Source organism: Glycine max, chromosome 1 (genome assembly GCF_000004515.6).
Source record: "Glycine max cultivar Williams 82 chromosome 1, Glycine_max_v4.0, whole genome shotgun sequence".
Lineage (NCBI taxonomy): Eukaryota > Viridiplantae > Streptophyta > Magnoliopsida > Fabales > Fabaceae > Glycine > Glycine max.
Window position 1 is genome coordinate 3909173 of NC_016088.4, and position 12721 is coordinate 3921893.

The window sequence follows — 12721 nt, forward strand, 5'->3', positions numbered from 1 at the left end:
ATTAATCCATGTTTGGCTACAACTTAATTTTGTGGATAGAAAATAACTGTTTTTATAATTAGTTTTTTTTAAAAAAAAATAATTCATAATATATACTGTGAAAAAACAATTCTACTTTCCGTCAATAATTTTTTTATTGATATAATTTTTAAAATAATCATCATAAAATTCAATAAACTAATATAAGATATAGTTTAAGAAGTGGTTGGTTTTATAGAGACACGTTGCCAATTTAAAGCTGGAGAACGGAGCATGTTAGCAATCTGCAATTAATTAGGCATGACCAAGGTGTCGCAGTTGAGACTTCATATTGTCCTCCTCACACTAAACTTCTTTATTATTATTATTATTTGACTTAATATATAATTTTAATTTCTTTATTTTTAAATAAAAATATTTTATCTTTCTATTTTAAAAAATTCATCATCATAATCTTTTATTTTAAAATTGAAACATTCAGTTTCGTTTATTTTAGTTAAAATTTTAATTTTGTCAATGTTTTATTTATTTTATTTTGATTCAATATTGAACCTTATATTTAATATTTTCATTTAAGGTATTGTAAAAAAAATGATTTAATTAATTACAATGTAAGATATGAAACATTGGAAAAAAATTAAAATTATGAATGTTTTAAAATGTGAGATCAAAATTACATATTTTAAAAATATGGAGATCAAATATCTCTATTTTAAAACCGAAGATCAAAATTATGGATTTTTTAAAATCAAAGGACCAAATTTCTTTATTTTAAAATAAGAAAATCGAAATTGTAGATTAAACGAAATGAAAAGAAATCAAAATTATATTTAAGTCTTTTATTTTATATAGGTGCAAAGTATTTTAGTAATGTTGTTGATGATTAATTTATGTAAAGAAACTTAACTTGTCACATTTTCACACTTTGATGTGATATTATTTTGGGACTCATAAATAAAAATGACTAATTTCATATCAATTATAAGAAATTAAGTTGGTTAACACACAAAGTTGTTAGTCTAAGTAGTATTGAATTCAATTCTCTTAAAGCAAGGTTTCAAGTTTGAATTCTGTGGATGAAGAAAACATGGTTGGGAGGGTAGATCCCACCAGTTTTTCTAACAAAAATTAGTCATCGACAATAAATACTACATATCAATAATATGGTAGCAAAAAAAGTTAGTTAATACCATTTAATTTTAATTATCAATTTATAAATATTTTTTAAAATGTATTTCTTTGAAATTTGATATGAATGAAAAAGAAGTCATTAAAATTAAAATCATAATTAAATGAATGATACATATTTTAGAAATGATATTATTAAATAAGATGAAATTAATTAGTTTGATTTACTTATATTTTAAATTCATTATACATGACAATTTTTTTTCTTATATTTGAGTGTAAAGTACTAAGTAATTTTTTTGAAGTTGATTGTTCTTTTAAAATGTCATAAATTAAATATACTTAGAGTAATAAAATTCATTTTTAAATATTCGGCTCGAACTTAAATATAAACAAAATTAACTAATTTTATTAATTTTTTTATTTACTTATATTTAAATTCATCAAACTTTTTTTTTCTTACAAATGAGTTTTACATGTTACTTTTTTCACATATATTTCTATCTTTGGATTCCTTACATTTTAACTATATGTTGTATCATTTTTTTTAAATCATAAATATTTTTGACTGAAAATAAGAACTTTTAATTATATAAGTATAGACACAATTTATTGCAAAGTATCAAATACTTTTTATCCGATTATTAAGTAAGGAATGAAAAGTTGTTGAGACATGACACATTTTTATTATATGCTTACGTACGTAGTCGAAATTTTGGATTAAAAAGTATTTAATGGCCAATGGGCCATTTAATTCGAAGGAAAGAGGAAGTGATAAAGAGAGATAACTTTATTAGCTTATCCAAAATTTAAAAAAAGAGACATACTTCATTAAATTCAAAGGGATGTGCTTCATTAAGACTTTGATGCATGAATTATTATTTCTCTTGCACAGTGGAGTAGGAGTATTTGATTTTAGTCTTCCTCCAACAAATTTCAGCATGAAACAGTGCAAGTGGCTGTTTAGATTCCTCGACCATATAATCAATAAGAAGAGAAAGTCAAATCAAATTGTGGAAAAAAAAATACATTAATTGAGTCAACAAGTTAATTAATACTATGACAAAGTGGACTGTATGGACCATATGAACAGCTAGGGATATCCCTATTCCATTTCCCTATGTGAATATTATCCAAAATTTAGGGGAATTAATGGACCAATTCTTCCACACTGCTGGCCCCAGGAGCAAGTTGGGTTATCTTTCCAGCACACAAGATTGGTGATCCTTCTGTGTGGCTTTGCGGTGCCACTAGCTGATTTTCATGAGATCAAATGATCAATCGAGATGATTCCACTAAAGAGGTTTCGATGCAAGTTGGGAAATTTCCCCACTTTTCTATCCCTCTTTCTTTTTCTTTTTAGTTAGTAATTTATGGTTCTGGTGACACGGATTATGGTAGCTGCTAAAAACCAATCATATATGTATGGATATAAAAGGCTATATGGGGCTAGTGCACGACTCATTACCAATGTTTTTATATATTGGTTCTCTATAAATCTATATCTGGTAGGGAACCCAGAGCCAGAGGGGTTTCATATATTTTTTAAACCTTTTTCATGACGCGTAGTCGCGTATGATTGAGGCTCCACCACTTGCACAATTAAACTTTACAGTAGACAACGTGGATATTTGTTATATGGTATACAGTGTATGGTGTACATGAATCGTTAATTAGACTGTGATATGCATACTTCAAGCGGCAAAACAATCCTTTAGGATTAATTTTTTTTCCGAAATTATTAGATGGGAGTACATTCTAAATAAAAAGTGAGGTAAATCATAAGATATTTAATGACGTCTGAATTTAAAATTATAAATCATTTTACAATTTTTTAAAATTGTAAAAAAATTTATGATTTTTAATTATTTTTAAACACAAATTTAAAGTCATAAATAATTTTATTTAAATTAATATTTCCATTTTTAGTTTTATTTAATATTTTTATATTTTATATATTATTTTACTTAATACTTTTTATATTTTTTTATATTATTTTATTTAATAAATTTCCTATAAATGAAATACAAATAAAACAAAATTATAATTATATATACCAATTTAAATTCGAACTCATTAGAATCTACTACAATTAAAAAAAATATGCAAAAATATAAAATAAAATAATATATAAAAATATAGAAATATTAAATAAAACTGAAACTAAAAATATTAATTCAAATAAAATTATTTATAACTTTCAAGTCGTAAATTACATTTAAAAAAATTAAGAAGTTGTCAATTTTGCAAGACTTTAATAGAAAAAGAAAAAAAATAAAAATTATAAAATGATTTACGATTTTAAATTTAAAAGTCGTAAGATTTACTGTATAATTAATATTTATTTAAAATGTATCTCATTTGATAATTAAAAAAAAATCCCTAAAAAGTCATTTCAGCTTTGTCTCTGATATTTTTTTGGCAAGGTTTTATATCTCTAATACCTGTATGCGGCACACTTTTTTTTTATATTAATTTTTAAATATTAAAAATTATAAAATAAGAACACTTTCAAACAATACAAAAGTACTTAGCATAAACGACAGAATAATTAATCAACCAATATCACATCATAGATCTTCACTGACGACTATTTTTAATAATATATCCGACAGTCATTTTCACTGCCTCACCCATGTACCCCTAAACAAACTACTTTGTGGCAACGATGAGCATGACTTTGTGGCAAGGGCATTATATATATCACTTCTGAATCACCTCCACACAAAGGTTCATGTTCTCTGGACCGTGCCAATGCATTAAAACTTTGTGGAATGGGAATAATTATTAAAAAAAATTCCAGTTAAATAAAAAGTATTTTAAAAATGATATAATTAAATAAAATAAAATTACTTGAAATTAATTTATACTTCAAATCAACATATATATATTTTCCCAACGGATTAATAATATATTATAACAATAGACAATAGTATAGCTGGTAGCTACTACCACTATAAATTATTAAATTTATTAATTTTAATAATAACTACTTTAAAAATTATATCTTAATTTCAAATTAGATGACACATAAAATTTTTTATATCCGCCGTGCACATATCTATTAACCTCATTCATTAATAAATATTGCCTATATATATATATTAAGTAAAATCTCACACATTATTAATGAAATAAAAAAACAACAATCTTTTATTTATTAAGATATACAAGATGTCCAAAGACCAATAAGAAACAACGACACGTACGAGTAAAACAAAAAGAAATCATGCGCGGGGGAACATGCACTGATGCACATTCAACAATCATAAAATTATTACAACCAAGGTAAAGCGTGACGCACGAGTAGACCTAATTAATACAAAAGGAGAAGTAAGTAAGCGAATCCAAGAGACAAAGTGGTAATTAAACTCACTCCCAAACGCCCTACGTGGCCTGCAGAGTCCTCTACGTTAGCAAACTGATGCTGAACGTTGGTCTTATCAGATTTCGAGAGCTGCACCTTTCGTTGGTGTGAAGGCAATATGCAAGGGTACATAACAGAGTCCTCTTTGTTAGAGTGGTCAAGCCCTAGTAAATGCCCTATCTCGTGCATTGCCGCACTCTCCAAGTCCAAAACTCCTTCCTCCCACGACAACCTACCGTTTTCACTGGGAAGAGCCCACAACTTATTGGTACCGTCGAGAAGTATAACCCCTTTCTTGGTAGAATCGGGTTGCAAAAATATAAGGCTGCCACCATACACCTCGATATCAATTCCTAAGTAAGTGAAGTTGTAGAACCCTACTTGGATGTCGGCGTTGTCGTAGGTTGTCTCGGTGAGATTCAAAACCCCAGAGGCCTGGGCCCACCGAGCGAAGGAATCTCTAAACACCTTGGTCATGTTGGCTGGGATTTGGTTTTCAGGAAGAAAACCGTATGTGAGGTTTGTGTGGGGGAACCACCGGTGACCGGCTTTCGGATATGACATGTTGTCGTCGGTGAAGTTGTAGTCAATGTTAATGTCGGGGACGCCACATCGTAGGAACGACATTTGCTGAAGAGTCTCGTTGTTTAGTTTGCCGGTGGGTTGCAAACTGAAATATTGCTGGTAGGTCTTAATGGCTGATATTATTGTTTCTTGGTCCATCGAATTGCTCAATGGCCCAGAGGATTCAATGTAGCCGTAGTTTGATAAGTAATCTTTGATGAGAGACACCGGTGGTGCGCTTCTCTCTTCGGAAGAGAAGATTTCTGTGAAATTCAACGTATAATAAATATCCCCTATAGTGGTGGGTTTCAGGAAATCTTTTAGGGTGGGACTCTTCTCCAGCTTCTGTTTTAATTGCTTTAGGAATGAAGAGAATGAAACTCCATCCGAAGGGGATAGGGCAGTAAGGAGAAAGAACAATAGGAATATTGCAGAAAGATGTGAAGAAGATTTCATCATAATTAATGGGTATACGTATATAATTTCTTGGTTTATTCCCTAGAGCTTGTGTGAGTCTAAATAAAAGAGCTGAGGAGTAATATATATAGAGGAAAATCGATGAGGGTCGTTGCAAATTCCTCGCTGGAAGGGACTGAGTAAGTTCATGAGTTTGATGAAGTTTTGTGACTTGTAAGGTAGCGCACACACGGGTTGAAGGGTCTTCATCCACTAGTTGCATGCCCATCACTAGGGATAATTGATTAATTCAAACCACTGATTCATGAGTGGCTTTTCCAGCAGCTGTTGGAGTTAATTGATAGAGATTATCTGATGCAGAAAATTGACTACACGCGTATTGTGTGGTCATTCTTATCCGCGGGGACAAGTTCATTCTGTTACATTGTGATCAATTGAATGAATGTTAAAAAGCTAGTAGAGAAAGTTTGTGTACTTTTACAAAAATGATATATTAATGTAATTTATTCATTATTATATTTGTAATATGATACAAGTATAATTAAAATAAAGCTAGCTAAAAGCATTTGGAAATTAAAACTATGAAAACTTTTAAAATTAATTAATTGATAGAAAGTTATTTAAATCGTGATTCATAAATGTACTATTATACTTTTCATCGATTTGTTGCTGATCTGTGGGTGACCATAAACCGTGGTGCGTCTTTTTGTAAACTGCATATATAACTAGGGACTGGTTTTGAGTTGCTCGATGCGTTTGGGGCTTCGAGTCATTTGCCACTTGTCGTGGGGACAACTTGTTGATAGAAGTTCATGCACGCACGTGATTGGGATATTCGGGGTCAGTAGTGGTGTGCTGGTATTTATTTCCATTTGGTGGTCATTTTTGTCTTCTTTTTTTTGTGTTAATTATTCAATTTTTGTTCACCTACTAGTTTCTTTTTTGTCTTGTAAGAGATATTAGATTTGCCTTACTTGAATTTTGAATTTAGAACAAGTTTTACATAGATTTTTATTATTATTGTGGATTTTATCTTTTATGTTTTGTTTTAATTAATTAATTTAAATTTCAAATAAAAATGATAGAAGATTCGGTTGTTTAGCATATTCAGATTGGTCGTAAGCCTATAGGCTTTCTCATTGGGTGTTGCTAGGTGCATATTGCTGATGCACCCAACATTTTTTTTTTCAATTTTGTCCTTCATGTTTTTTCTGTAAGAGTGTTATAAAAGAGATTTTTCCATAAGAGTTATGAAAATTTTACGAAATAAATTCTTCCTTAAAAGTCTTACGGATGGAAGAAACTTCTTTCATAGGATCTTACAAAAAAAGCGTGAAGGACAAAATTGAAAAAAAAGAGAAATACTGGATGCACCAATAATACTGGTGGTGCACCTAACAACACCCTTTCTCATTTTATAAAGACGTTACAAAAATTACAACGGGCCCAAACCAAACTCATAATAGAAGAGCATATTTGAACCTTAAATTAGCTACATATTGTGAGCAAAAGCTTCCTTCAATAAAAAAAAGATCCCGCACCAAACAAAATCCAGAATACTGAAAACTAAGATCATATGAGGCTAGATTGTTTGCACAATTATTATCCTCACGATATATTTGATCAACCAAAAAACTTTACCAATTGAATAAACTATTAATGCTTCTAATATAATATACCGACTAATTGAAATTACGTTATGATGTAATATACTTTTTTTAAAAGAAATATATATATATATATATATATATATATATATATATATATATATATATATATATATATATATATATATATATATATATATATATATATATATATATATTAGGCCATTTGTACGTATCTTATTGAATTTTATTTGTATATAAAGATTATAATTACTTGCACGAGAGAAGAGTGTTGCCCGACTAATAACTTGTTTGAGTAATTTAGGAATACTTAATTTGATAAAGAAATAAGAAGAAAAAGTAAAATATATTTCTTCTAAATTAATATTAACTTATTCACAAGTTAATTTATAAAAAATTTCTTGTATTATTTCCTTAAAAGACAAAAGAATACTTCTACAAATTATCCTATGCATACATTAATTTAAACTTATAGAAAAACTTATTTTTTTAAGTGTTTCTAGATAAGTTCATTTGAACATGCTCTAATTCAATTTTACATAATTTTTGGAAACAAAATTTAAACACATCAACGTATTAATATTTTTAACGGAATCTGATTTTTTTTTTTTTTTGCAATATAAGATTTTTAATACAACCCTAATTACACTATTTAATTTTTGGCCTGATTTTACTTTTTATTTTTTTTGTAAATTTTATCCTTAATAATTAATTTGCGAATTTTACTACAATTTTTTTATGAAAAAAAACTTGTAAATTTTTATCTTTTTTATTGAGCTAACTTGTCACACTAAAATAATTCCATTTTTTATCGTCAAATTTTATTTCAAATTTTTCACATTTTAGTGAGTTTTATCTAAAGTTTTTTTTTAAAATTTTTTTTGGAGAATTTAACCTTTAATATTTATGTTTATGTCAACATAGTACTTCAACTCAATAACAAGAGTAAAATAGCTTAGAGTGTGTTTGGATAAAGAATTTTAAGTGAAGAAAATAATTTATCCAAGAATTTAAATTTTTTTAATCTAAAATTTATTATTTGGATGTTTCTTATGAAGAATTTAAATTTTTAGAATTTTAAAATAGAATTTTAAACAACTAAAAATGTAAAATTTTAATTTCTTTCTAAAAGATGAGAAATTAAAATTCTTTTCTCGATAGAAGAATCTTCCAAAGCGTTCGTATATTTTCTTTATCACTTTCATCATCTCTTCTACCTAAAAGTTCAAGAAGTACTATCTGAGCTACCGGAGCGTCCATTGAGTGTAGGCATAGGGAGACAAGTTGAACTGCATCTGTCATGTCGTCGCTGCCCATCATGCGGCGAAAGTGCTCGCCGGCACGGAGAGCCTGGACCATGCCTTGTGCCGTTAACTAAATATTGTGGTCGGGTGTGGTGGTGTACACCATTGTGTCTCGACTCTCCATGCCGCATCAATATTTTTCTCTTTGGAAGTATACCAATCATATCTTTTCTTTTTGCATTCATTTTCTTTCCCTCTCACAATTTTAATTTTTTTTTATCCAAACACAATTTTAAAAATAAAAGAATTTCAATTGAAGTATTTAAAATTCTTAAAATTTTAAATTTTTCATAAATTTAGATTCTCTCATCTAAACACTCTAAATTAATTGTTGATAGCAAAATTCATCAAAATATAAAAATACTAGAACAATTAAACCTTAACTTTTTTAATAATCTGATCAACTAGGCAAGATGTACTTGATTTTAAACATCTCTAAGCAGTGTTTGGTTGTGATTCGAAAGGACAAAAATAGGAAGAAAAAAAATTGTATTTGGCATGTGAAACCCACACTCTTTATCCTCTATTTTAATTAAAAAATAATTCCATTTTCATTAATCAATGCATTTGTCTTTTGCCTTATTCGGAATAATGTGGTTCATAATTTGGAATATGTATTGGCATTCCAAAGGCTGTAGAATTGTACTACTGTATTCTAATAATTTAACTAATTAATTGAGCATATCCGTTAAAATTTAAAACTGCAAAACCTTGAGCATATATGAACCATAATATTGTAAACTCATATATACCTTATTGTATCATAGTAGGAGTATTAATTATTGGGCTACGTACATAGGCGTTACCATTGCCGGCCATGAAACGAGGAAATACTCTCATCACCATGTTAAGACACAGTAACCATTGTAATTAATTGTATCTTTAAATATCAGATTGACTCTTTATAAACCCAGAAAGTTAACACATACTAAGCCAACCCGCACTCTCCTCCCTCTTGGAATTATATTGCTCGCAAGTTAACCCTCACTTTCCTCTATATATTACTATTTCTCAATACTTAGACTCAATTTCTCAGGAACCAAAAAATTATATCCATATTAATTAAGATGAAATCATACCTTTCTGCATTCCTATTATTCCTTCTCCTCCTTAAGCTTGTTGATAAATCCATCTCTGCACGTGTTCCTCCTTCTTCAACCAAAGTAATATTCAAGAAGATTGGTGAGAATTCATTGGACAATGTCAAACAAAAGTTCTCTCCCCAACAGCCAAACTCACCACCGAAGCAAATCGAAGGCCTATCTTTCTTCAAAGGGTACTTATCTAACTTCGGCTACCTCCAATCCTCCGAGCCATTCAACGATTATTTGGACGAGGAAACCATAACAGCTATTAAGACCTACCAGCAATATTTCAATCCTCAACCTACTGTTGACATAAACAACGAGACACTTCATTAAATCATACTACCACGATGTGCTGTTCCCGACATGAACATCCTCAAGTTTCTATTACTAAGAAGAATAAGGCCAAGCAAGTATTAAAAGTGTGAGAAAAGTCTCTATTTTCTAAAATTAAGGATTCTGGTTCAATAGTCAATTTTAGGATGTTGACCAATAATAAGAAAAAATGTTAATACTTACTTTTCCTTTTTGAAACAACTTTGGTCACCTTCACCAAGATGTTAAGTCTGAGGTAGTGTCACTGAAAACCAAAGTGCAGAAATTAGACAACAGTAACACTACATTGTAGAAGATCATATTAAATTCTCGATCATCAAATATTAAAATAATTTTCTTAACAGAAATTAGAACACTAATTTGACATAACTTATAATGATCATATCAAACTCTTTTTGAGATAACTTATATGATCATATCAAATTAATTAATCATTTGATTATATCAAACTCTTTTTGAGATAACTTATAATGACTCATGAAACTTATTTCTTCTTTCATTTAATTTTCCTGTACAAGATATAATTTTATTCATAGAACTCAAACATAATACCAAGGGTTAATGGATTCCTGTTTGATTAATCATTAATTTTACAGGTATTTAATCATATTCAATATTCATTCAACAAGTGTTTTAAAACATTAGATGTCCGAAATCAAAACATAACAAATAACCTATTAATTATTATGACAATTTTAGGTCAAAAAAAACTATTAAACCTCTTCTTGAGAATTTTCTATTAACTTTATAGTAAATTTAATCATTAAAAAATTTCAATTGAATCGGTTCAATGATTCATTCATATGTAACTCATTTATATATATAAATTAATAAATGAGATCTATTAATATTTATCCAATAAATACTATCACATAAATATTAATATATTTGAGTTATTGATGTCTTATATATAATAGTTCTATGATTAAGAATAATTTATATTAAAATTAAAAAAAAAACTTATTTCTTATTATTATAATCTTTATTATAATGATACGTTTTTAATTTTAATTAAAGACATTATCAAATAAACTATTTAATCAAATGGTAAAATATAATAATATTATATTATTAAAATTAGAATTAATTGATGACGTGGGACGTAGAAAATTGATTACACGTGTACCGTGTGATTGTAGTTATCGGCGGAGACAAGTTCATTCTGTTACACTGTCCGGGATGAATTAAATGTTAAAAAGTACAGAAAGTTTGTGTACTTATACAAAATTGACATATTAATGTAATTTATTCATTATTATATTTGTAATATGATACAAGTATATAATTAAAATAAAACTAGCTAATAGCAATATTTGAAAATTAAAACCATGAAAACTTTTAAAATTAAAACTTATTGTAAACTGCTTATATAACTAGCTAGGGACTGGTTTTGTGTTGCTCGCTTCGTTTTGGGCTTGGAGTCATTTGCCACTTGCAGGCTGCAGCTGTTGATAGAAGTTCATGCACGTACGTCATTGGGATATTCGGGGTCAGTAGTGGTGTGCTGGTATTTGTTTCCAATTGGTCATTTTTGTCTTTTTTTATTTTGTTAATTATTCAATTTTTGTTCACCTACTAGTTTCTTTTTTGTCTTGTAAGAGATATTATATTTGCCTTACTTGAATTTTGAATTTAGAACAAGTTTTACATAGAGTTTTATTATTGTTGTGGATTTTATCTTCTATGTTTTGTTTTAATTAATTAATTTATATTTCAAATAAAAAAGATAAAAGATTCGGTTGTTTAGCATATTCAGATTGGTCGTAAGCCTATTGGCTTTCTCATTTTATGAATTTTAATGGTTATTCTTTTCATTGTTAATTTCGCTATTTTCTCTGTAAGTTCTTTCTATTTTTATATTTTATTTTATAAAATATTTCGAACTGTATCTAGAGTTTGATTCTTAAATTGAGATTTTTTTTTTATTGAGTGTTAAATACAGTGAGGTTGAGTGCAAACACTGATTTATTTGTGTGGTAAAAATATGTCTTATCTCCAACAATATATTATGATTAAAATAATATTTATCAATTCTTTTAGAAGGCCCAAAGATATGCTACTGCATGACGAAAATAGAAGTGATTCCAACAAAGTGAACATCACAAATGTTAATTAACAACCGCACACCAATATATATTGAAAGAAAAGGATGTTACATAAATTACAACGGGCCCAAACAAAACTCATGATAGAAGAGCCTATTTGAACCTTAAATTAGCTATATATTGTGAGCAAAAGCTTCCTTCAATAAAACAAGATCCCGCACCAAACAAAATCCTGAATAATTAAAACTAATATCATGTGAGGCTAGATTGTTTACACAATTATTACCCTCACGATATATGTGATCAACCAAAAATCTTTACAAATTGAATAAACTAATGCTTCATATATAATATACCGACTTGAAATTACATTATCATGTAATATACGTTTTTCTTTATAAGATGATAGATATATATATATATATATATATATATATATATATATATATATATATATATTATTAAATTCTATTTGTATATAAAGATTATAATTACTTGGACCAGAGAAGAGTGTTGCCCGACTAATAACTTGTTTGAGTAAGCATATTTAGGAATACTTAATTTGATAAAGAAATAAGAAGAAAAATGAAAGAAATTTCTTCTAAATTAATATTAACTTATTAATTTATAAAAAATTTCTTGTATAATTTCCTTTAAAAGATAAAAAAAATATTTCTATAAATTATTTTATGCATAAATTAATTTGAACTTGTAGAAAAACTCATTTTATTTTTTATTCTTATTTTCTTTTTTGTAAAAGTATTTCTAGATAAGCTCATTCGAACATGTCCTAATCCATTTTTACATACATTTTTGGAAACAGAATTTGGCATACATAATTTAAACACATCAATGTATTAAAATTTCT

General features: G+C 27.9%; 1 protein-coding gene across 1 annotated transcript; it reads right to left on the bottom strand.

The window, feature by feature from the left end:
• Nucleotides 1–4239: 4239 nt before the first annotated feature.
• MMP2 (matrix metalloproteinase MMP2) lies at nucleotides 4240–5549 on the bottom strand. Its single transcript, NM_001250301.2, has one exon. The coding sequence runs from the start codon at nucleotides 5495–5497 to the stop codon at nucleotides 4424–4426; it is 1074 nt and encodes a 357-aa protein (NP_001237230.2). The 5' UTR covers nucleotides 5498–5549; the 3' UTR covers nucleotides 4240–4423.
• Nucleotides 5550–12721: the final 7172 nt, after the last annotated feature.

Coding starts and splice junctions, on each gene's coding strand:
- MMP2 (NM_001250301.2), bottom strand. CDS start 5,497: ATGATGAAATCTTCTTCACATCTTTCTGCAATATTCCTATTGTTCTTT.